Here is a 26,976-nt window from a genome sequence, read left to right as displayed (position 1 = left end):
CATTGCTTGTTCTGTTTGAATCTATTAGTTACATACCTGCTCATGTTAAGTGTTTATTCCGCAGACTTCCCTTCCTCAAACTGCATCCCAGAAGACAATAGGGAAGAGCATTGAGAAATGAAACAGTTTCACTCTCAAAAAGTCACACAAAAAAATTTCAGGAGCAATACATAGAGGCAGACACTGCAGTTGTCCACAGTTGTCCCAGTCGTATGTTTTTCAACTCCATGCTCTTGAACTTTGTTTTTAAACTTCCAGTGCTTGTCCTGGCACAGTCTGTTTCAACCAACTCCATTGCAACATCTTAGTGGTCTATTTAAAATATGAGGCATGCTAGCAAATTTGTCTAAACTTATCTAAAGTAGCGATACCATCTCTTCAGTCCCTATCTTTATATATAAAAAAAAGTATAAACTGTGGAGGTTAAGTAGGTTGGGCAACCGGAAGTAATTACTAAGTCCAGTGTGGTTTAATAAAGGCAGAGGCTAATTATTCAGTTTTTTATTTAAGTGAAATGGTGCCAGAAAGGAGGCTCCTGCAGAGCAGCTGCACTCCTTCAGTGTTACCCTAATTTACCACAGACACAACTGTCACAAACAGAACTTTTAAACTTGATATAATGGAAGTTAGGGGGCTTTTGTCTGGAGTGCATGCAGAAGAACCCTTTTATACAAATCAACCGGCAGATGATGGACAATGATGAAAATTTGATTCTTTGAAGTCATAATGGTCATTGAAATGTGTGAAATTCTGGCATTGAAAAGAGGGCAACTAGCAAGGCTCTGAATCTTGGGTGGCTGCTGGAAGCTTGCTGGGAGGTTTTCTGCATTTTGACATCAACTTCCCATTGCTTGTTCCCGGCTTCCTTTTATTTAGAGAGGAGGAAAATGTTAAACAGTGGATATTTGCTCTCATGGGTTCTGTATAATCTCTTGTGGTCATATTTTTGTGCTCTGTCATTATGCAGATGTGAAATTGTTATATGTTCCTGATTTCATGAAACAAAAACTGCTGATGCCCAGAGGTTGTGGGGTAGGAGGGTGGGTTTGCTACTGTTTCTTCCCTGTGGCCATATCATTGTCTAAAAGCTTACATTACTAATTTTCCCCATAACAAAGGGGTTGAAGTAATACAATTATTCTCAGAAACGAAGCAGAAGACTAACGATGAAACTTCTTCCATGATTTTGGAGGGAGTGATCTAATTTAAAAGTAGCCCACTTCTGCTGCTTTGAGTGAAAATTAAAGGTTAGAACCCTAGAAATTGGTTTCCTGTTGTTGTTGTTTTACAGTTGTGTTATGAGGTATTTCGTTATTAAAATTCCTCTCTTTGTTCCCTGTTCTTAAAAGCACCTCTCTTATATCACTCCACCTGAAAACCTGCTTCAAAATGGAAAGAATCATCTGCCATGCCAAACAGGATTCTACTTCATTATATATACAAAGCACCAGTTTTTTGTTTTCTATATTTTGAAGATACACACACCCCAACATAATATCAAAGAAATCCCACAGGTGCTCTGCCGTCAGCATTTGAAAATGAATGGACACAGAAAGCTTGGAATTGTTAAGCACAATACTGCTAAATATACAAAAAGGTATTTTTAAAAAATAAATTAAAAAACCCAACTCTTTCCCAACATCTTTGTTTCAGAAAGTTGGTTCACAGGTAGTTTTCACTGAGAACTTGAACTCGGAACAAAGCGCTGGAGACACAGTAGAGAGTTGGACTTAGTTCTTTTCAAGTATTATATTGTTTTTAATGGCGTCTTGAAGCGGGAGCTTTAGCCCATTGAAATGTCGCTAAAAGGACAGGTTCTTCTGTCAGTAGCTGAAGCTGTGTGGATGAAATGATCACAATAGAGTGTTGTAATGCATTTTCAAAGTGTGAGAAATCAGTTTGTCTAGACTGAGAGTGCGCCTACAGGGAATAGGAATTTTAGAGCTTCTGTGCTCTTTAGGTGTCAAGTATGTGAGAGATGCCAAGCCTTTATTCCATATCTTTGGCAACAGCTCAGCAATGCTACAGTACCTTACATGTCTAGTGCAAGCAAAAACAGCAATTCTGTGTCAGGACAACTCAGGGCTTCACAATCCAGAAACTCATTGTCCTAAACAACTGTCTGTTCAATTGCCAGCTTTAAACTGGGGGAGGGAGGAGTGTGTATGTGGGGAGAGGGGAGGGGAGATATCAATAAACAATTGCTGTATTCCCAGAAGGCATGGAAACTTTGGCTGTAATGAATCAAAAGTACAACGAGCTAGCAGCATCATGCAGCTATTTTAAATTATTAAAGCAGGCCCTGTTTTTCTTCTTGCTCTGAAAAAGAAGCTTTCAGAAGGATAAATCCCTTGCCACCACTAAAGGGGTTTTTTTTCTCTTTAGTTGCAGCCAGTCAAATACCATGGTATCTACGGCTTGACTTTTTCACGTTAGACTAGACCTTTTTCTTCATTAGAAGTAATTTTTAAGCATAACAAATCTTCCAAGGGCAGCATAGTCCTATTGTAAAGCTCTACACTAGTTTTAAAATAACTACAGTAAAGGCCCTGCAGTGGGTTGACTTGATGGGGGGTGAGGCAAAGAGAGACTTGATGCTGTGCACCTAGGGCATAGCGTAGCTTTCTTCAGTGTTTAACTTCCAGTAGTGAAGAAGCCCTCATCTCTGATGTGCTGCTTTTCAGTAGAAATATCCCCTTCTTGTGACCTACTTTCCCCATCCATTTCTGGGGAGAGGAGAGACTGGATTCTATTCTCCTCCACCGAGTCACGAAGGAGATTCCTCTCCAGAGTTCCCTTGGCTTCTTTTGCAAGTCCGGCTACTGCAGACAGCAGTTGGCCTCTATCTAGAGCACATCTTCCATGTACTCAGGACCAACAAGAGATGCTATTTGGGGTGGCAGGGGACGATTCGCTGTTGCTCAGAACTGGGGAAGGAGAAAAGTTATGATTACTGTGTCTTATGAGAATATAAAGGACAGAAATGTGATTGCATTCAGTGGCGACCTAATTCTAATAGAAAATACTTCCGCTTGTGAAAGAATATCAATTCCGATCTACCCACTGCAGTTTCCTGCTCCCGGCAGCCCTGCTGTTAAGAGCTGGGTGACTCTCTGGAGTAGTTTGTGGTATTTTGGTACAGAGGGTTGAAGAAGATAAGAATGGAGTCTTGCCTTGGTCAAGCACTTTCTGCTAGCATGAAGCCACTGTTGGCTACAACCCACAGATTATAATCCAAAACGCCATGTGTACCAGGTCTGTACTTTCACTTTTGACCTGAGGAAAGCACCTGGGAAGAACACCTGGTATACTGGTAGTCTAAAGACCAATGCATGTTTAGCAACCATGGTAAACGGGAGGCCTCCATGGCATGCTTTTCCCATAGAGATGGTGAGTCACGTATAATCGTATCTTCTCACTTCCAGCTGGCAATGTAAAACAGATTTACCTGTTCAAGTATCTTAAAAAATATGACACACTTTGTGGGAGGATTCCCCTACCTGCAAGTGTTTGCAAAAAGAAAAAACTATGATTTGTGTACTGCAGAAGCTAACACAGAAAATTCCTTAAAAACCTGCTATTTTTTGCAAATTTTAGAGTGTGTAAGCTTATGATACTATCATGCTTCTTGGTGTCTCCACATGCAAATGAGGTGGGCGCAGGAACAAGCCTAGGGAAACTTGAGATATTTCAAACTAAATCATTTAGTTCTGTGGAACTGGGGGAGGAAAGCGTACAATGTTGCAGGAGGGGGGGAATCGGGGGAGCCAAAAAATTGGGAGAAACTGAGCTGCATGGACCCTTGGAGGATTCTGGGGATGAGCAGACAGCAGTTGAAGCCTCTGTGCCGGCACAAAGAAGGGAGAGGTAACACTGGAGTCGGGACAAAAGTGAGCAATTGGCTTGGCCTCAAAATACATTTGGAGGTGGGACTGGCTGAATAGAATGCAAGCAGTGAAGCAAGTTTATTCTGCTTAGCACTGGTACACTGTGGGGAGGGGGCGGTAGAAAAGAGAGTATGAGTGGAATGTGAGCTGTGAAGCAAGCATTCCACCCAGACAACTCCAGGAGCTATGTTCCATGAGAGCCAGGCTCTCATCCCTAATATTACTTAATTTTTCTTCTTAAAAAAAAGATACAAGGACATCAGGACTATGCATTTTCACACTTCTGGAACAGTTGTGGTCCTGAAGTCCTTGCACGTGTTTTGGGTAGTATGGAAAAAAAGAGGGCAATACGATAGTGTGTGCAGGGGGGCAGCAAACGGGCTCGGAGTCATCTGTGAGTTTGAACAAATGTTAGCAAATAGGGAAGGTGGCAGCTGATTGGCAGGTAGAACATATTTTGCAAAGCTATAGCTGACCACTCACAAAAACAATAGATTTTGCGAAAAAGGATTGGGGAGTTTCTGACACTGAGGCTTCTTCTTCTTCTTCTTCTTCTTCTTCTTCTTCTTCTTCTTCTTATTATTATTATTATTATTATTATATTTTATTATTATTATTATTTGAGTAATAGCCAACTAAGTCATACACAAGAGTATACTCATTGAAATCAACCAACTTAAGTTCGCTTGTTTCAATGGCTTGAGCATGACTTAGTTGGCTACCACCTCTCATATATAGTGTGGAAAACCACAGAGCGATAAAAGCAGTGCTTCATGGAGAAGTGCGAGAGAGAATAAATAAATGCAAACAAATAGGCAGCATTACTTTTTGGGATGCTGCATTTTAACATTGGAAATATATTAAGGGGTGGTGGTTGTGGGGTGCTTTATGCTGCCTCTGCCAGTGCACTCAATAGTCATGTTTGTGTCCCCTGCTGCCGCTGCCATCTGTGTGTTCAGTGGTCATGGGGCTCTTCATACACACTGGTCCTCCATACACAAGGGGCATCCTGGTCCATTCTAGAGATGGTACAGCCCCTTTTCACATGCACCAAACATGGCTGCCAGGGTTCCACCACATAGCCCCTGCAACTCTCTCTTTGATTCTTTAAATACTTCAATATTACTAGGGGTAGGGAAATAGATGTGCAAAATATGGCTGCAGAGGATCGTCTCCCCCACCTGCTCTGCAGTTATGAGTAACACTGAACTGGTTAAACAGTGCTCCCTTACTTGATGAGCACGTAGAACAGCTTATGGGGAACCTTTGGCCCTCTAGATGCTGCTGAACTGCAACTTCCATCATTCTTGGCCATGCTTGCTCAGGCTGTGGGTCATTACAGTCCAGCAACATCTGGAGGGCCAAAGGTTCCCCACACCTGATGCAGAGGGCACAAAAGGAAGCTTTCAGGTTGTAGTAGGGCACCCCTGGAGCCAGCAAACTCCCAACATGTGCTTGCAAGGGCAAGGGCCATGTTGTCTTCCCCAACAGCTGAGCTCCCACCATAGATGGTCAGTAGGAGAAATGGAAACTATGCTGAGGGTGTGAGGAAGGGAAGAGATTGTTTCCTTGATGTTGGCCCAGTGTGATGTAGTCAGCAACCACTCTTGATGGCTTTGTGCTGCTTGAAAGGGGGAAGAAAAGCCGAGAGACCAGAACCCAGGATCTCTGTCACTTAATACCATGCATATACCCTGCGCACTGAGCTGTCGCACTTGGTGGAGGAGATTGGGATATTCTTTATGGCTCTCGCTTTTCCATCCAAAATACTTGTTGCCTCCAGGCCACCCAAATAGTGTGCTTTTGCTCATGCCTTCCTTGTCTTCCGTTGATCTTCTGCCTTTTCCCCAAAGAGCTGGGCAGCTCATGCTGAAGCCTCCTGTAAGCTGTGTTGTAAAGAGCATTTTTTCTTATTTCATAAAATTTATGTGTTGCTTAGTTGTTAAAAAAACAAACAAACCTCTTGTGTACAAACACACCACCCCCATCTCTGTCTCTCTAACAAAAGAGAGACTTGAATCATATTATTTGAATATATGTGACACACCCTCAAACCAGTAAAAATTAGTTTTGCATTTTTATTTTTCCTTAATATCTTCTACTTCATTTTTCATGTTTGTTTGGTTTTTTAAAAAAAATGCCTCACCTTTTGGAAGTTAATGAGAACTGGATTCCTTTTAGTCAGTGACCTATAAAGGATTCCCCCCCCCCTTTTTTTAATATGTCCTAATCCCAAGGATATGTTAATATGAAAGCGGATGTATTATTGCTGGTTGATTTCTATAAACAGACATGTTGAAACAATCAGGCCTCGCCTTATTTTTTTCTGCAGGTAAAACACGTTGTGTGAAGCCTGACAATTGGTTGCCCAACCAAACAACTTTTCAGATATTTCTTTTTTTAGCCATCAAATGCCAATCTGTCAGGAGAGAATGTAGTTTTGTGTGTTGCAACATTTTGACTAATAATTGGTGTGTCTTCATATTATGACTAGACTGGTATTCAACATAAACACTACTTGCACTCAAAGAAAACATTTATGATTAAATTGTTAAAATATTTTGACAGTTTGCTTTAGGTAGTCTGAGCTCAGCTTTTGTGCGTTGTTGTAATTTCCTGTGGGGTTCCCCCCCCCCCCTTGGTTCTAAATGCAAGACAAACATTTCACACTTGGCAGTTGTGACTGATCTCTCTGAGTTTATTTTATAAAGTGAAGCAAAAAAGGGGGGGAATGGAATAGAAGATGGGCCTCCTGTTTTCTTTCTTTCTAAGGATGGTCTGGTGAGAATATGAAGAGCTTTTAAACTCTGTGACAGAAGAGACTCTGAAGTTGGTAGCTGGAGGCTTATTTTAAAAATCCCAATGTGCTATTTAGACTTGTTTGCCTCCTCAAATTTAAGTCATGTCATCACTGGTTTGGATTAGTTCTGTCTGCCTGCAGTTGGACCTGTACCAGATCAGCCTTTTGTTCCTGGAGAAAGGCAGCGGAAGACAGTCCAAGCCTCTCCCATTGGCATTGTGCATGCAAGAATCTAAGTAGGCGGCAGTTTTGAGTTACTTCTGCTAGCTTAATGTGGTGGCTTCTGCAGGAAGTATTTGATGATCCACACTTTTTTTTTTGTCAACAGCTGTTAAAGGACTAGGATTGCTGTGCAAATTATAGAGAACTGCTGAGAGGCTTTCCGTAAAGTTTACTTTCATAGCCTGACCCAGTCACAAGAGTTTGAGATGGATATAATACCACCGCACCAGTGTAAAGAGACAGTTCTCTGTCTGGCAGGATCTCGCACATAATTGAATAAAGGGCGGGGAGCAGGTAACACAAAGGGCTTGAGATGGATACCTTCCTGTTGGTTAGATTTGGCCGGGTCCTTGCATCATACAGCCAAACCCCCTCTTTCCACACCATCATTCCAACAATCCAGCCTTCTTGCTGCCTTTCCCCTCTCAAACCTTAACAGAATGCATACAATGACACTATTGCCTACAGTAAGTTACTAGCAGCGTTCAGGTTTAGGAGCCATTCCGCGCCTAGCTCATATAGCTAGCTTTCTAACACTGGCTGCACTGACTTTTCAGTTCTCCATTTTGTGCCTTTTTAAAAACCTGAATAATAATATTGGGTGACTGTACAACTCAGCATTTATTTTTTAAAAAACCAAATTTTTACTAATAAAAAGTAACATGGGAGGCACCCTCTTTTCTGCAATGCTACTTCATAGCAACAAGAAGACAGATTATATTTTAAACTGGGTTAATTTCTTCCAGCAATGCTTAGGATCCAAGAGGGTTATATGAACACTGCAGGCTGTTTGAATGTTTCTGCTGCTATTGCGAACCCCTTCACAGCCCCAAAAGACACTCCTGAAAGTTGGGGACCCTTTGAAATAGCCTCTGATGCTGCACAGGAAACTGCAGTTGGAGGAGGAGAGAACACCCTGGTATAGATCTGGAAATCTTTGAGTGCACTTGCAAGTCTTTAGATTTCAACCAGATTGTGTTACAATTCATAACTGCTTTATCAAAGTATTTAGAAGCCTCAGAATGGCATCCAAAACTGTCTATGAAGTAAATGTTTTCAAGTAATCTTGCCCAAATACTTGCCTCAACCTAGTTTGGAATGTCTGACTTGTCAGGTTAACACCATATCCTTCCACACCTGCCCATACACCACTTGCTACCAAGCAGCAATGACCAAGGTTAGTACAGCTAGTCCAAAACAAGATGCTCAGCACTGACAGCCACAGCAGCCCATTCAAATCCACCTTTGCAATCCCCAATGTCTAAACCAGTGTTTCCCAACCTTTTTGGGGCAAAGGCACACTTGTTTGATGAAAAAAATCTCGAGGCACACCACCATTACAGCCCCGTGACGTCAGCGTGCAGCGTCACGCCGGGAGGGACGCACGAAAGTGTAAGTTTCAATTTTTTCCCCTCCCCCTTGCCGGGGAACCTCCAAGCTTTGGGGGTGGTGGTGGAGGAGGCAGCAAAGCGAGGCAGGAAGGAGAGCGCGGCTTGGCTGGGTGAGCTTTGGCAGGGAATGAGAGCCGCGAGGCGGGCGCTGCGGACGGAGGCGCTGCCCGCCGAGCTCGCAGGCAGCCAGGCAGGCAGACAGCGAGAGCCCCGCGCTGGGCGGCCTCTCCTCGCCGCCGCCGCCCCGCCTCTCGCCGCCCGACTCGCCCGCCTCCCTCCAGGCAACATCTCGCGGCACACCAGGCAACATCTCGCGGCACACTAGTGTGCCGCGGAACAGTGGTTGGGAAACACTGGTCTAAACCTCTCATCCACTTCTATTGGGATTCAAACAAGACTCTACAGAGAGCAAAGAGAGTCTCAAAAGAGTGTGTCTTCCTGCAGGTTAGTTGAATTCAGAGGGAGGAATTCCACGTAGCACTAAGGAGATTGCTCAATTCTCATTGCTTGATAGAATGGTCTCCCCTCTTCTCCTCCTCCTCCCTGCCATGTCATGTGGGGAAGCAGAGGAAGGAAAGCCCAGTCACACTACAAAAATGCACAGATCTCCACTAGTGAGAGCAGTTGGTTAAATCCAACCCAGAAGTGATAAGCCTCTTTCTTCTGGATTGTTCGTATCATTTCCCTGGATGGAAATGACATATTTTAAGAAGAGGAAAGTAACCTGTTTATTCTTACCCGGGTCATATTTGTTTATTCTTCTTTTTTTCTTTTCCCCCCCAGGACATTTCACCTTTAACAGGTGTACCAGAGGAGCATATCAAAACCAGAAAAGTTCACATTTTTGTTCCAGCCCGTAATGCCATGCAAGCTGGTGTTAACAACACAAAAAAATGGAAGATAGAATTCGACACAAGGGAGCGCTGGGAAAACCCACTGATGGGCTGGGCATCTTCGTAAGTATAAAATAGCTGGCAAGTTCCATAGCTGGTAGGCTGTTGAATGCTATGGAGCTTTATTCTCTGGCCTTTTGAACCTAGCAAACCCTTCCACATTCTCTCGTCTGTCTGTCTTCACCATCTCCGAAGACTCCATCAGCTGATATTGCAGTGGGGCTTGGTAGACAGACTGTTGCAGATCTTCTGGCTGCCACTGGTTGTTACTGCTTAAATGGGACGTCGAGAGACAAGATTCTAATTCCAAGGTTCATGCTCAGTTTCTGCTAAAGCAGAACTGCCTGTGCCTCAAGAGGGCTTTCTTTTGCCTCCTCTCAAAGCAAGCTAGTTAGAAACTTTCAAGTACAGAGGCATGGCACTAGCTCTCTGCCTTAATTTCCCCATCTGTAATATGAGCACAATACTCACGATCCACTGTATTGAGGGGCTGAAAGATTACCAAGATAATGTACTGAAATTATTTAAATAAAACACACGAAGCGTTATATTTGCAATGTTCTTTGGGAGACCAGATTTCAAATCCCCACTGACCTATGAACCCATCAGGTGAATTTGAGCCAGTCGCAATCTCTTGGCTTAACCTACCTTGCAGGGTTGTGTTGTTGGGAGGAGAACATGGGGATAGGGGAGCCTGTATGCCATCATGCGCACCTTAGAGGAAAGGTGGGATAGGAATGTAGTAAAACAACAACAACAACAACTAAGTATTATTTTGGTAGCAGATTCATTCTGAAATTAGATTTTGGAGGCTCTTTCACTGCACATTTGAGAAGAGATCTTAGCAATTCAATGAACTTAAATTTCAGCAACAGTTACAATAAGTGTGTGTTGCAGTGACACTGATAATGGAGCTCACTCTGCTGCCCTAAATATGTTCAGTAACATATTTAAATTGCTGTCGCCCAAGGCAGGCTACAAGGGGCTGGAAAATACCTTCGATTTCCTTCTCCACCTAATTTGATACTGAGTGACCTCCAAAATGAGTTGGTGTATGTTTGTATGACAGTAGCATGCGGCGGCATCTCCACAGAATTATGTTCAATTCTGTGTTTAAAAGGCATGGTCAAAAAACAGTCATGTTCACAATCAGCCTTTACATATAAAGTTAGCAAGTTAGTTCAATATCTCTAAAGCAGATAACTGAATATTCCATGCCAAAACACCGTTTTAATGATGATACAACTATGTCCTCCGTCCTCAGTGAAAGGGTCTGTTTCCCCATTCTGTGACCTTGGGATAAGTTTTTATATAAATTTTAGAAGCTCTATAATGTATGCATGTATTCTCATAAATTCTGAGAATTCACCATGCTTCTCTTGCTGGCACAGAAAGTTCTGTTTTAGTTATTGTGGTGGGGGTATTTCATTCTGAAAAAAAGATGTACTACATATGTTTAGCATTTTGGGTTGCTGTGGGCTGGAGGTTGGCTACCGTATTTTTCGCACCATAGGGCGCACCGGACCATAGGGCGCACCCAGTTTTTAGGGGGGGAAATCAAGAAAAAAATCTTTTCCCCCCCCCCAGGCCCAGAGAGCAGCGGAGGGGTTGCTCGCAGCTATGGAGCAAGCCAAGTTTTGGCTTCCCCTTTAGCCCCATGCAGCCTCTCCTTGCCGGGAGACGCTGCGCAGGGCTTTCCTGGCTAGGGAAGAAGGCAAGGCAGCGAGCGGGGTGGATCCCGCTCGCTGTTTTGCCTTCCCCTTTAGCCCCGCGCAGCGTCTCCTTGCCGGGAGACGCTGCGCAGGGCTTTCCTGGCTAGGGAAGAAGGCAAGGCAGCGAGCGGGGTGGATCCCGCTCGCTGTTTTGCCTTCCCCTTTAGCCCCGCGCAGCGTCTCCTTGCCGGGAGACGCTGCGCAGGGCTTTCCTGGCTAGGGAAGAAGGCAAGGCAGCGAGCGGGGTGGATCCCGCTCGCTGTTTTGCCTTCCCCTTTAGCCCCGCGCAGCGTCTCCTTGCCGGGAGACGCTGCGCAGGGCTTTCCTGGCTAGGGAAGAAGGCAAGGCAGCGAGCGGGGTGGATCCCGCTCGCTGTTTTGCCTTCCCCTTTAGCCCCGCACAGCGTCTCCTTGCCGGGAGACGCTGCGCAGGGCTTTCCTGGCTAGGGAAGAAGGCAAGGCAGCGAGCGGGGTGGATCCCGCTCACTGTTTTGCCTTCCCCTTTAGCCCCGCGCAGCGTCTCCTTGCCGGGAGACGCTGCGCAGGGCTTTCCTGGCTAGGGAAGAAGGCAAGGCAGCGAGCGGGGTGGATCCCGCTCGCTGTTTTGCCTTCCCCTTTAGCCCCGCGCAGCGTCTCCTTGCCGGGAGACGCTGCGCAGGGCTTTCCTGGCTTCTCTGGGAGGTGGGGGGATTCCCCCACCTCCCGCAAAACCAGCAGAAGCCGCGCGCACTTTAAAAGGGCTGCACGGCTTCTCCTGGCTTTCCTGGGAGGTGGGAGAAGGGACTGATGCGGCCAGTCAGTCCCTTCTCCCTCCTGTGGAAAAGCCCGCAAGAGCGCACGGAGCTTGTGTGCGGCTCTTGGGGGCTTTTCCCACCTGCCTCCCCCCCCTGCATTCGCTCCATAGGACGCACACACATTTTCCCTTGCTTTTTAGGAGGGAAAAAGTGCGTCCTATGGTGCGAAAAATACGGTAATTCAGAAAGTGGAAGGCTAGGAATTCTTGGCCCTTTTGTGGTTCAGCCTTCTCCACTCTAGAAATATGAAATGAGAGTAGAAAAAAGTAGATTCCCTTTCATTGTTGTCTTCTTTTAATTTTCTGACACCTCAAAATGCATTCCCGTCTGCAGCTATTGGGGATTGTGGAGAACAGGAAGCCGGAGGCAGAAAACTTTTATCATGCCTCAAGTACAAATATTTGGTTAGAGATAGCCTGATTAAATGCTTCTATTATAAAGAATTATATTGCCTTGCTGCATTTTGTATTTTCAAGAGACTGGGAGACTTCTATTCAACCCTTTGGTTCTTGTGCTGTCCCACAATGTTCCTTTTTATCCCCTCCCCATGTTTTTAATGTATGAAACTGCCGGGTGATGTCAATTTGTTTACATTTATGAGTTTTTTATCTCATCCTTCATCAAATAAATGATCACAGGGCAGGTAGCATAAAATAAAAACACTAACACAGTAGCATTGAAACAATTAAAACAATATATCGTATTTACTCGAGTCTAATGCGCCGTCGAATCTAACACACACCTCAATTTTCAAAACCTTGAAACCAAAGAAAGGTATTTGCTGATGATTGTAAATGTGCTTTCGAATCTAACGTGCACCTTAATTTCTGCAACATAATTTGGCCCAAAAAGGTGAGCGTTAGATTCGAGTAAATACGGCAAATTGAGTAGACAATCCACTTCCTTCTTCTCAGTATGAATATCCATGTGCCAATGGTCATACCCCCATTAAAAGTCTGACAGAATAGATGAGATTTTAGCTGACACTGAAAACTAGCCAGAGTTGGCACCCAGTGTTATATCAAGGTGGAAAGTTGTTGATTGCTGGGGTGCCATCACTGGGTGCCACTCACAGGTCACTGAGGTGCTGAGCCTCACTTGGGGATGGGAGGAGGAGGAGGAACTCCCCAGTGGATCTCAGTACACAGAGGACACTCAGTTCTGTTTTTCTTTGTCATCTGAATTGGGTGAGGCTGTGCCTGGACTTGGTAATGAGCTGGATGAGGACTAATAATCTGAACCAGAATCCTGACAAGGTGAAGTTGTTGTAGGTAGATAGTTTTGCTGTCCTGGGAGATGGTGTTTAGTCTTTTCTGAACCATTGTACTGACCCTGGGAAAGCAGTTAAGACCCAGCACTTTCATTAGAGGTCCAAATGACTTCTGTGGCATACAATGTTTTTCAGCAGTCCAGCCACTTCCAAATGGAGGGAGGCTGGCCCCAGTGATCCATGCTCTGTTGCCTGGAATACTGCACAGTGCTAGTCCTTAATCTTTGAAGCCCTAAATGGCTCAGGGACTATACCTAAAGGAGCTCCTACTCCCATGTCAACATGCCTGTTTTTTAAGATCATCCGCCAAGACTCTTTCCCTCCATGTAACTCTTCCATCACTAGTACAAAGACAGCCTGCAAGGAAGAGAGCTTTCTCAGCATTGAGACCCAGGTTATAGAACATCTTCTCCACTGTCGGGACTAATAGTGCTCTTAAATATAACAGTGCCAGGCAAAACCATTTTTACCCCCCATGGCATTTTGATAAATGTGAAAATTGTAGTTTGTGAGTGAGAGAGAGATGGTGTGTATATACCACACTAAAATCTAGTGTGATGGAGAGTGGTATTTAAAATGTTTTAAGCAAATAAATAACTAAACATTGGTATTTTGCAGCGCGGATCCTCTGTCCAATGTGTTGATGACCTTTTCTACGAAAGAAGCTGCTATAGCCTTCGCTGAAAAAAACGGTATGTGCAGACCACGCTCCATGCAGTGCTTTGGTGGCACACTGCCTGCTTCTTCCACTTAATGGGAAAGAGGACTCCATTGCTCTCCCACCCACCAAGTGCTCTACCCAGTTGTGCTCCACAACTATCCCTGGCAGGTTTCTCCATAATCATCATCATCATCATTTTTTATTTGTATGCCACCTTTCCACAGTTAAAAAAACAATGCTCAAGGCAGCTTGCAGCATAACAAGATTTACGTAATTACAAAAGTCATGAAAAATAAACCACATCAAAAAATACACAGCCAAATGGGAAACAATTTCTACATAAATCAAAATCTAAAACTAAGAATACAGCATTAATATCACAGTTTAAAATGACATAGGTAAAAAAATAACAGCAGTTTAAACAAAAAACAAAACAGAGCCCTATCTGCCCAGCAGCGGCAGTAGTCCTTTATAGAGCCCATCAGATCCCTCCCTGGGCCAGGTGGTGTGTGGCACCCAGCCTTGAATGCTCATGCCTAACTCAGGCATTGCCTTGTTTCCTGACTTTTGCTGTCCTAAGCCACATCTTCCCTAGTGATTAAGATTTCCTATGACTGAGCAAGAGGTAGCATTGCATTATTGTGCAACTTTGCTGGCATAACCAGATATCTTCAGAGTTGTCCATTCTAGTCCCCCATTCTACTGGAAGCATGTGGGATAATATATTCCTTGTGTTTTGCTGCCTGACCTTCAGAGGTGAAGGAACACAGTTGATTTTACAGACACTATAAGGATTAATTCTTTGCTACTGTGAGAAATTTGAATTTGGAAAAATAGATTACAATATGCATTTGCATACAGACTCATCTTTTTTAAAGGACTGGCTTAAGCCCTGTGACTTAAAGCACAATAGTTTGATGTGGCTCACAAGTCAGTGCGGGGCACACATCCTTACAGCTTTGCAAACTGGGAAGCTGGCTTTCCTATACCAAGCCTGTCTAGTCAAGTTGCGTGGGATCAATTCCAATCTGTTACCTCCGAGGATGTGGACTGGCTGCTTGGACGAATGAAACCAACCACCTGTCTCCTTGATCCTTGCCCATCCTGGCTTATAAAAGCTAGCAGGCTGGGCGATGAGCTTCGCGGGGTGGTGAATGCTTCTCTCTGTGAGGGAGCCTTCCCAGACCCGCTGAAAGAGGTGGTTATCAAACCGCTTCTTAAAAACCCGTCTTTAGATTATTATTATTATCTGGCTCTATTTATGTAAGGCTGAAAGTGTTCAACTAGCCGTCTTCCTAATGGAAATAAAACACACTTCAGATGTGTCAGTTTTCCCTAGCATAGTCTGAGGGCTTTCTGAGGAGGAGAACTTCTTGTAAGCATTTGCAGCTCCTTAAGTGTTGGCACAAAAAATTAAACCCTTTTATCTCTCTCATTTCCTGCAAATATTTGACAAGAAATTTAGTACTCTACTCGCTAACATGAAGAACCAAGAGTGTTGGCCTACAGCCCAGTGTAATGCGGGCAAGGGACAAGGTTTCCCCTCTGCCGGTGCCAGGGCACCTTTATCTTGGTCTACAAGTTTCACTAATTCCACAACTAGGCCTCCTGAGCACAGAGATTGGAGCTGCTTGGCAAGGATGCCAAATTATGTGCTAGTTTATAACACTCGGGGAAACAAGGGGCCATTAAACTCATTTTCACTCTCAAATTCTAGAGTCAAAAGTTGAGCTTGTCTCTAGAGGGATGAAGGCTAGTGTGCTAAACCCAAGCCTGTCTAATATCTTCCTTTTTAGCATATATATTTTTGCTTCAGGATAAACTTTCCTTAAACGAATCCCAGAAAAGAATTATGCTGAAGGTATTTTTAACTTACACTGGAAGTTCAGCACCTTTTCTATTTGTAGGGTTTTATTTTGTGTGTGTGTGCACAGAGCATTTTTGCTCAACCCTGCTTAGTCACAGGAGGGCAAGTAGAAGCTCATGCCTACCTATCTGGGAGAAGGAGGGCTCCCTTGGGATCATGGCGTGGCAGGACATTAACTGGGCTAAGGGATAAGAGGGAGCTGGTCTGTGCCACTTTATTGATTTTTCCCTCAGAGAAGTTGCTGATTGGGTGATCTCTGGAAACATAGCTATTACCTCGGCTCAGTACAAAAGAGATTCTGGGTGCATAAGGGACATTCCAAATTGCATATACTGCCATTCCTTTTCATCCTTATTTGGAGGGAACTAGATGTGTGAAGTTGAACTGAGAGGAAGCAATCCAATCAGCTGACTGTTATTGTGGGGTTTCTGTGATGTGTGTGGTACATAGCGTAGTTATTTGGGTATGTTGTGTATGCACCTCGTCATTTTATGGCACGCTTACCTGGCCTGCAGGGGGTTGATGGATGGAGAACAGAGATTGTCCATTAATGCACAGGTGGATCTGGTTTGGTGGAGAATTAAAATTATATTATGAAGCGGAATGTTTAATTTGGGTAAGAGATTGGAGAAAAAATAATATATTGGATCTTGAAAGTTTTAATAATAGATGGCATGCGTATCTTAATCACGAGAAAGTAAAAGTCAATAAAGAATTTACAAGTCATATATTAAGAGGTACATTATATAAAGTTTGGAACAAATATAGATTACATCCGGAGCCACAGACACCTTGGTGGATATCACCGCTGGAGGCATATGCTATAAAAAAATTGAATATGAGGACAAATTGGCCAACATATAGACAGTTATTGGAAGAGGAACAGGAGAAACTCAGATTAAAATCCTATGAAGACATATGGCAATATGAAGTTGACAGATGGCAGTATATACAACTTAGAAGTATATTCAATTCGGATCAAAAGAAAGGATTTGCAAAAGAGGATTCAAAATTTAACATCACAGTGATACAGAATAACAAGAAATTGTTGTCCAAAACATATAATCTTTTATTGGACTGGGAATTCATGGACGAAGAAGTGAAAGAAACGATGATTAAATGGTCTCAGGATCTCGGACATAATCTCTATCTAGAGCAATGGGAGAAACTCTGGCGAGGGGATATACGATTTACTGCCTCATACAATTAAAGAAAATTTTGTAAAGATGTTCTATAAGTGGTACTTAATGCCAGTTAAGTTGGCAAAGATACACAAATTGAAATCCAACCTCTGTTGGAGATGTGGTGAAGAAATAGGAACAACAATATATATGTGGTGGAGCTGTGAGGAAATTAAGAAATTTTAGATAGTAGTACACGAAGAACTAAAGATGTTGAAAATATCAATAACAAAGAAACCAGAGACATATCTCCTTGGATTGATAGATGAAGAGATACCACGTTGGGGGGGGGGAATAATTTTTCTATATGCAAATACAGCTGCTAGAATAGTGATTGCTGCTAGGTGGAAGTCACAAACTATACCTACAAAGGAGGAATGGATTTGTAAACTAAATGAATGTTTAATTTTGGCAAAATTAACTGCTATAATAAATCAGTCAAATCAAAAATTAAAGGAGTGGAAATGTTTTGATGAATATATGGCAAAATATCGCTCAAAAAAAGATACGCTAACATGCCTAGATTAAAATGTGAAGTACTGGATGGAAGAAAAATTAGTAAGAAAAGATAATAATAATAATATATAGATGATTTGAGAAGATTGTAGAATGCAAAGATTATTGTAAATTGTATAATGTGGAGGAAATCGAGTGGGGGCAGAGGGAAGTGGGAGGAAGGAGAAAAGAATATTATGATGGATTGAGGAAATAGAAATGTAAAGGTATGGGGGAATGGGGAGGACATGGTGTTGGCTTTGGTACATCTGTATTGTATTGCAATATGTGGGAACCAATAAAAAAAAGAAAAAAGGGGGGAGATTTTGGAACACAGAAATAAAGCAGAGAGAGAGAATGGGATGGGATGGGATGGAATAAGCAGCTTTATTTTGGAAGATTCGGTTCTAGAGAATACTTCTGGACTTTCCCCTTGCTCATTATGTTACTCTTTCAGTGCTTATTATAAATTCAGCTAAAGGTTTCTATTGGTTGAAATATAGAAGAGCAGAAACAATAAAAGCACAATCTAATCCTGCACTGAAATCGCCTACCTGCTTCTGTCCCTTCTGCTTGGTTTCTTGAAAATGGGGTATTGTGCTCGTAGGAGGGCTTGATGTACCTTAGGGAACATAGGAAGCTACACTGACTGCCAGTGGCTCTCCAGGGTTTCAGACAGGATATCCTTCCTGCCATACCTGGAAACACCTGGGACCTCTTTGCACGTGAAGCATGTGCTTTGCCACTGAGCCATGGCTCCACATGGGGCATATTTAGGTGACTGTCAGGATCACCTGCCAAATACTTTTTCTAAAGGAAACAAATTAGCTCAGCCTTACAAACTTGGTCACAACAAATTTTCTGTATCTTTTGTAGAATATAACTAGACTTTAAGTGTTTGCTGTTGGTATCCTGTAGACTTGTCTTCTTGAACAGAAAACCAACCTTCATGGCTTATTGCAAACTGCTTCTGAAATATGCAGCTCCACCTCAGAAACACAAGTCCAAAACACACACTTGGGCACAAAAAAAGCATATGCATAAGGCATATATAAGAATGAAGGAAGCTTCCCTCCCTTCTACTCCCTGGTAGCCTTTAGAACCTGCTCACTGACAGAGGTTGGCCGTGTTACACTTTTGCTGAGTATCTGAATAGTCTGTTCTCAAGATTGCCTGCCCTTCATTTAACCCTATCTATCAGCAAGAGACTCCCCATCTCTTTTCTGTGGTCAGCAGTTCCACCCCTGTATTATCATCATATGCAACTCCATGTGCCAAATCTGATGGGTGCAACTGGAATAAGGTTTACAGGGAGAGAAAACCCCTGCAAGAGATTAGTGTCCTTTGATTTCATCTGAATATTTTTTTTTAAGCAGTGGGAGAGTTGGCAGTGTCCCTGGTCTGCAGAGCAGCTGATTCTGATTAGAAGGTCGCTTAATAAATTCTCCCAAGCTCACCTCCTTGTCCTTCTGGCTTCCTTGTGGCATTGTGGTACCCTGCTACCATGCATATTTTCAAAACTTGGCCTGACATCAGAAAGAGAGGTGTAGATGCATGAGATTACAGGACTTCATATGTCAACTGTTGGTGCTGGTCTATCAGCAGGAGCGGCGAAAGTTGGAACACACAGTGCCTGAGATCTGACAAACCTGAGAACAGGTGGAGGTCACATTTAAGGCATATCTGTCTTAAAGGATTATTGTTCTCTGCCTTTTACAAAAGAATAAGCTAGTAATTACATATAGTATATCAAATATGTTGGTTATTTCTTTTTTGTTAGCTCTTAAAAGCTTGACGTTGCAATTGTTTGTGTTGCACTTGCTCTGTTATTGGGTGCATGTGTGTTGTTTAGAATTCTCTACATGTTTTTTCCTAGGCTGGAGCTATGATGTTCAAGAGCAGAGGATTCCAAAACCTAAATCCAAGTCTTATGGTGCAAACTTTTCTTGGAACAAAAGAACAAGGGTGTCCACAAAATAGGTTGGCATTGGCTGTCTCTGCGTCTGACTGTGAATAAAGTCAGCTGTGCTGTATTTATAGTCCATGTATAATACATCTCTTAATCTCCTAATAAATTTGACCTTTAAACTACTCATGCATCTTGTGGTGTCTATTTAAAATGTTTTTGATGTCTCCAATTGAACCTGTTACAAACTTCCCTATATTTAGAGAGGAGATTTGGGGTGTTCATACCTCTAGGAAATTGCTGTACGTGGAATTCATTAAAAGGAATGTTTGAAATGAGCTGCAACATTAAAGATCAAGCCTTGCCTTTTGGAGTAATTTTATAGTTCAATAAATGTCCATCCTTTCACACAGAAAGGCTGTTAGATGTTCCTCTGGTTTTTTCGCTTATTTATATAGAAGAGGTTAATCTGTTTAAGTGCTGGCAGCAGGCAATCTCTGCTTACTGTTTTAAGCAGTTTTGTAAACTGCATTTTCTCTGAGCATCTTCCAGTTCACTTCACTGCAGCTGACTTCCTAGAAAGATTCCTTATCTGAAGACTAGCTCTGAAAGACTGAATTAAGTGTCACATTCCTATAAACCTCAGTTGCAGTCTGATTGAGAAAATATTGTAAGATCTTGTTTTTAGCCTTTGAAGGTACACTCACAGTAATGCTAAAGTACCGCAACAGAAAACTCTGCCATTGCCTGCCCTTGATGCACAACAGTAGGGGCAGGCAGCTGCCAGGGACCTGACTATGCTGTTGCCATTGTGAGAGAATTGGGGAGGGGGTCATCCTCTTGGGCAGAACCCAGTGTGTTCTGAGTATTACGGAGTAGGCAGTAGACCTCAAGGCAAAAACCTAGGGAAATTGCCATAGCCCCAGAGCCAAAACCATTTGCTGACTTTCCAGAAGCTAAGTTCATGACAGCAACGCCCAGTCCTAGCACTTTCCTGGGAGGTAGCATGAGCAACCGGCTCTGATGCTGTCCATCAGGATTACATGCCTGACCATTGGCTTGGACTGATGGGAGTTGGAATCCGACAACATCTGGATGATCAAAGGTTCTCCACCCCCTGCTATAGGAATCGATTTTTACCTCCCAAGAGCAGAGGCAAATGCAGTTCTAGTTCCTCGGTGCTTCCAGACCCAGCAGCTTTGAAGAGGCAGTTCTTATTGTCTCCTCCTGGTGCCCAAGCATGGGAACTGCATGATGAACATGTCAGCATGTTAAATAAGCAGGAGGAGATCAATGCACACCAAAATAAATAAAAACCCAAAATCAAATCACATCTGTAAATTAAGATTTTCTTATTAGGGCGTTGAAAATTGGTTGAGGTTTGACCAGGCTGCCCACTTCCTGACACTGGTGGAGTTGTGGTCCTAACTGTTGGGGAAGACCTAGATAAAGACTTGCTGGCGCACCTCAACCCTGGTGCTCAGTGCAGGTAACAAGTTGCTACTGATGAAATTCTAATGACAACGATTAAAATCCTAAGCAAAAGGGTTGTGACGGGGTGAAATGGTTTTGGAGGGTGGGGTGGCTAGAAACCACAGTGGCAGAAGGTCAAGATGGGAGGCTGAACTTCTCATATTTGAACCCATCAGTGAAATCTTGGGCTGCCCATCACTAGCATTTTAAAAAAAAACACTAGTATGTGCATGCTTAAAATGTGCCAAAGCTGTAGGGAGTGATTCCAGCTTCACGGCAGTGTTACTACACTGCATAGTTTTAATGGGACAATTTTAAACAAATGCATCCAGTAAGTGATATTGTGAAATAGAAAGCTAATCCCTCCTTTATCTGCAAAGTATTGGTGCAGGGAAGTGGAAGTCTATATTTAGACTAAGTTCAGCATCTCCCTTTTTTAATTTCACGATTAGGGGACTTGCTTGGCTTGAGCGCATCACTGGAGAGGTTATCTGGCAGTGTGTTAAAATGTGATGTTTGGTTACTGAACTTCAGCATCTGCCAAAAAAAGAAAAAGGCTTTATTACACAACTAACCCTCTTGTTCTGACCTCTAGGAGAAAGGAGGCAGTTTCCCAAACCAACAAGAATAGTACAGTATTCTTCTGGAACAGGAAATGCCATTAAAATTGCTTTGTAGTAATGCTGGAATTATCAAAATTGCTTCTTCCCCACTGAATCCAATTATGCCGCGTTTACACTGTGCTGCCTCTTGTTCCGCCCTGTCTTGTTCACTGAACTGGGGCGGTCCAGATACTTATGGGATTTCATTCAGTCCTCTAATACAGTGTTTGGAATACTATGGCATCATTAAACTTGGGACTAAGCCCAAGAGACTTGAATGTCTTAATCCAGAGTAGTCCTCTTATTTCTATCAATGTAAGTTTACAAACCTGGTTAACAAATTGGCAAAAGATGGGTGACCTGGTCCTACTATAAAGCAGTATTTGGGTATAGTTTATGTGTTGAATAAGTCACGGGTTCACTGGCTGACAACAGGTAAAACTTGTAACACTAAAGCAAAGTGTTCTGTTGGGGGGAGGTAATGAATAAAGCATACATTCAGGCAGATTGAATTAAACCTTGTGCAAATGTGACTACACTGGAGATGAAAATTCAGGCAGCCAGGTGACAAGCTGGTGGTCACATTATTCACAGAGAAGCAGTTTTTCCACTGTCCTGCCTGCTAAAGAAAGGGGGAAGGTAAGCCGCCTGACTGATGCTGGGAGCTACAGAAGAGCTAATGTCGATGCAGTGGAAGAGTAGGTGATGTCCCCTCCAGATGTTGGACAACATTTCCCATCAGTCCCAGCCATCATGGCCAAGAAGCAGGGATGGTGGGAGTTTTAGCTGATCAATACCTAGATGGCACCATGTGGGCGATCCCTGGTGTGCTGTCATAAGCTCCATTACCAGCAGGTCAGCAGTAACAGAAGCTAATGGAATGACACATTCCCACCCTGACCTCAACATCACTTACCAGACATTTTATGCAGTGCTTGCTCTCATATCGGCTGTGCAGGGAAGAAGGCACCCATCGGAGGGCAGAGAAAGCTGGGATGTCATAATGATGTCTCCGTACACAGTGGACAAATGGCTTTCCCATTCAGGTCAAATCACACCGTCTAGGAAAAGAAAACAACATTTTCTCCATCACTTTCCAAAGTCCTAGCGGTCAGCATGTAAGCATGTATATGTCAGAGGCTTTGTAGGAGTGCGGTAGTTCTTAGTAGTAGCTCCGAAACTGAAGATGCTGAGCAACACTCTTAAATATGGAGAGCAGCTAATGCAAATGTTACAAGAGCTGGAAAAATTAAAATAGGCCAACCTGCAGGGATTTTATTAAATCATTTAATAATTTGGTATGGCTGATAATTAAAGATACCCTAGAATAGCACTTATATTTAAAGAAATAAAAGGAACATGGGTTAACCATAGAGTGGTTAGTAAAACTTCATTAGTAAGGGAGTCAACAGCTTAGATAAATAAAAACCCCCAATAATAAATGCTTTTATGTGAAAAAAGTAGCAAACACTTAAAGCATAATAGGTTTAGCATTATACCAATTTAATTTGCATATGTAATACCCTGCTTCACATATTACCCAGGAACTCAGGTTTCCTGTTTTGAAATAATACATTTAACATGCAGAAGCCCCCCCCCCCAAAAAAAAATCAGGTTAGATACAGGATAAATATTACCCCCATTAGCTCAGTGGTAAATGACTTCCAAACAGAGTCTTAAGTATTTTCACACAATTAAATGTGGTGTAAACTGTATGTTCTTAAACTAAGCACTAGAACTTGTAGATACCTTACAGGAAGAAAGGAACAGAGGCCATTACATTAGAGGCTAATGTAGAAATTCTCATGTTTTCACATGCGCTTGTCCCCCCCCCCCCAAAAAAAAAAAATCACAGGTGAGTCAAGGTTTTTTTAAAAAAAAATCCAGGAGGAAATTGTTTTTGCAGCAACTATGAACTATTTTTAAAATGGGTTATTTTAGTTTTCCATGATTTCGTAAAGAAGATTGTGGCATTCTTTGCATACCCCCTTAATGAAGCACTTGTTCCTCGCAATGACTTGGTGGTTTCCTGCTATAAACATTTCTAAGAATGCAAGGTTGAATACAGCTCATTGAAATTAAGTGAGTAACTGGACAAATGACTCATTGCTTCGCCCTTCAACTTTGCGATGTTAATACAAAAAGCAAGGAATATGTACTTTCATGTAATTTTTTGCAATCAACAGCCACTAGCTTTTAAGAAGAGGTGTACACAAAGCTCTTAGTCAGTTTTTGACTGCTTTGTTATAGTATTTCAGATGAATAGCAGTTTTTCACTAAGGCCACTCTCACCAAAAAGCCCAACCTTCCACTCCCAATGGACAGCCGCCAACACCAGTAAACGCTTATAAACATGTTCGGCCCAACACCATTTAGAGATGGTTGTAATTCGGTGGTAGATAAATTATTGAAATTAATAAAACATGCTTACTAGCTCTGGCAGATCTTTGCAGTCCACACAGGAGAAGTTGCGAGTGGAGCAGAGGTTAGGAGCTCCCCTGCCCCATTTTAGCATGAATACAGCTTTGGTTGTTGGGGACTCAGCACCTAGCATTCCCTGCCCCACTCCATGTCATTGGCTGCTATTGGGGGACAGGCACAGAAGTGCTGAGTGCATCTATCTCCTATCACCCATCTGCTTCAGTGAGGTGGTAGCAGCAGATGTAGGTGCAGAAAATGTAAGACTGGAGACCTGCACATTTAAGATACTGCACAGCTTTATCCTTGAGCCCCCAGGAAAAAAAGATTTCAATCTCATTTACTTTGGGATAAATGACATGTTTTCTCTAGCTTGTGCCCAGTGGTACCTTGAGTTACAGACGCTTCAGGTTACAGACGCTTCAGGTTACAGACTCTGCTAACCCAGAAATAGTACCTCGGGTACTATTTTACTTCAGGATGAGAACAGAAATTGCTCAGTGGTGGCGGTGTGGCAGCAGCGGGAGGCCCCATTAGCTAAAGTGGTGCCTCAGATTAAGAACAGTTTCAGGTTAAGAACGGACCTCCGGAACGAATTAAGTTCTTAACCCGAGGTACCACTGTACTATCAAAACGATATATGGGATCTAAACTGAACAGCATGCTTGAGTCATCCTGATGTTAACCTAACTTTTCCTAGCTCAGCCTTCACTAATGTGGTGCATGTTGATGAAGGCTGATCTGACTTGTCTTCTTTGGGGTTTTCACCTTCCACTGTGAAAAGTTATTGCTGCTTAGACTGTAGAATATAACTGAGACCCAGCAGGAACAAGACTAGCCATATGGACCAAGGGAGACAGGCCTTGCGAGATTGGGGGTGGGGTGGGGGAATGCAGATTGTGGCCACCGGTCAAGAAAACAAGCTGAGAATGGGTTTTGTATGTGTGTTTGTTTACTATCAAAAGGGAAAAGCACTCCTGGTGAGGCCTGCCCCACCACTGTTTACATTCCATCCACTTGAAAGTTGGTGCCCAGCATCTCTATGCAGCTTGCTAATCTGATCATTATTTGGATGCAATTACCAACCCAATGGATGAAAGAGAAAGGGAAGCAATCTGTCAGAAACCCAGGCTGCAGGTGACAGGGGGATCTATCATTTGCAACTGTACAAACAAACAAAAATGGGGAAGGGTAGAGCATCTGCTTTGCATACAAAAAAGCCCCAGGTTCGCACCTCCAGGTAGGGCTGGAAAGAGACCCATGGCCTGATAATCCCAGAGAGCGTCTAGACAACACAGCACTATATAGACCGATGGTCTCACTCAGTATAAGGCAGGTTCCTAAAAAAAAGAAATGCAAGGAGGTCTTCGGCGATCACTTGTAGCCGAGTAAGATTGTCTTCCATAAGCACAGTTTTAACAGTGAGTCTGTAAGTGACTGGAGGCCAATTCTGGATCCACACATCCTTCCACAGTGGGGGCATAGGTTTCCGGATAGGAGTTGATCAGGGTGAGGGTTTGCCAAGCGTGCCTTCCTCCTAGTGCATTTCTCCCTTTCATCCTGAGTTCGAGCGTTTTCAAACCCCACGACACCTTTGGTATAGGCGGTTCTCCAACCGGAGCGCTCACAGGCCAGTGGTTCCCAGTTGTTGGTGTTTATACTACATTTTTTTAGATTTGCCTTGAGAGAAGAGTCTTTAAACCTCTTTTGTTGACCACTTTGGTCATTACACTTTCCATTTTTATGTTAGGAATAGAGTAGTTGCTTTGGAAGACGATCAGGCATCCGCACAACATGAGCAGTCCAACAAAGTTGATGTTGAAGCATCATCGCTTCGACACTGGTGATCTTTGCTTCTTCTAGTACACTGACATTATTTTGCCTGTTTTCTCAAGTGATATGTAAAAATTTTCGGAGACACCGTTGATGGAATCTTCCGAGGAGTTGGAGATGGCATTTATAAGTGGTCCATGTTTCACAAGAAGAGTTTGGATTTGATATCCCGCTTTATCACTACTCGAAGGAGTCTCAAAGCAGCTAACATTCTTCTTTCCCTTCCTCCCCCACAACAAACACTCTGTGAGGTGAGTGGGGCTGAGAGACTTCAAAGAAGTGTGACTGGCCCAAGGTCACGCAGCAGCTGCATGTGGAGGAGTGGAGACGCGAACCCAGTTCACCAGATTACGAGTCTACCACTCTTAACCACTACACCAGACTGGCTCTCTCACAACCATACAGTAAGGTTGGCAGTACAATAGCTTTGTAAACAAGCATTTTGGTTTCCCTGCGAACAAGGTGGTCTTACCACGCTGAGGAAGCCCATGGGTGCAAATGGTGCCCACCATCCACCCAGAGCAATTCTAGCTATTTAAAGTGCCTTTGAAGTCACACTGACCTGTCACCATACATTTGCCGAGCTCTCTGATCCCCTTTAAAATTGCCCTTGAAAACTCACCTCTGCACGCGCGCACACACCCAGTTAATGGGGTGAAGACAGCTATGGGTGATACACAATGCAGTGTTGTCCTAAACCATGAATGGGGAACCTGTGGTCTTTCAGATGTTGCTGACCTAAAACTGTAATTATCCCAGGACATGCACCAAGCCATCTGAGATGGATGAGTGCTGATGTCTGTAGTGCCACAGGTCTGTCCCCCCGTCCTAAATGATAGTGCTTCTAGTTAAATGGTGAACCACCACTGCTTCTGTCCTCTTCCATGTCCAGTCTGAAAGAAGCGCCAGCAAAGCCTGGTAGCCAATACAGAGACTGAGATTATTTATATTACTTACACATTATATTATCATTGAGACTAAAACTTTATATATACATACATATACAAACACACCTATTAGACTTTCCGGGGGGGGGGGGGAAGGAGCACTGCTTCAGAGCTAGATAAAATTATTTCCAATTGCGGAGTCAGGAAACATTTGAATGTGTGCGATAGCATCATGAATAATGCTAATGAAGCACGTTGTATTAAAACTAACAAAGACGGGAGCATTCTTAAAGATCTGTTCTCTGCCAACCACACAAACACCTCGGTAATGAAGTCTGCCACCATTGTTAAACTCTCTCTCGGGGACTAGTAAACTTGCTGTTCCGCACATAGACTGTTGTAGCCCCGTAGGCAATTCTAATCTTCACATAATTGTAATTACGCCAGTTGTGAAGTGAGGAGGGTATGCAAGCTGCGAAAATTTCCTTTGTTGAGTCTTGTTCAGTTGAGTCAAAGGCAAAAAAATGTATTTGCTTAAAAGACAAATTGAGCACTGAAGAAATATTTTCTTTGGAGTTGACATCCAGGATTAATGCACATTAGTAGTGATGTAAGGATATAGTTGTGAGCAAAAATCACATGGCTAAGGTCACACATTCAAATGTCTGATGTGATCGCCTTCCAT

At 43.1% G+C, this 26,976-nt stretch overlaps 1 protein-coding gene across 2 annotated transcripts in view; it reads left to right on the top strand.

Moving 5' to 3' along the window:
• The window catches only part of NDUFS4 (NADH:ubiquinone oxidoreductase subunit S4), a 54,169-nt gene extending 34,906 nt beyond the window's left edge, over nucleotides 1-19,263 (top strand). For both annotated transcript variants that reach the window (XM_081213267.1, XM_081213268.1), the window contains exons 3-5: nucleotides 9,084-9,256; nucleotides 13,587-13,660; nucleotides 19,049-19,263. In XM_081213267.1, the coding sequence (XP_081069393.1) occupies nucleotides 9,084-9,256; nucleotides 13,587-13,660; nucleotides 19,049-19,152 (351 nt within the window). In that variant the 3' untranslated portion in view covers nucleotides 19,153-19,263. The remainder of the gene's footprint in view (nucleotides 1-9,083; nucleotides 9,257-13,586; nucleotides 13,661-19,048) is intronic.
• The last annotated feature ends 7,713 nt before the right edge of the window (nucleotides 19,264-26,976 follow it).

Source organism: Podarcis bocagei (assembly GCF_964188305.1).
Source record: "Podarcis bocagei genome assembly, chromosome: 11".
Classification (NCBI taxonomy): Eukaryota; Metazoa; Chordata; class Lepidosauria; order Squamata; family Lacertidae; genus Podarcis; species Podarcis bocagei.
This window is presented reverse-complemented; position numbering and strand designations above follow the sequence as displayed.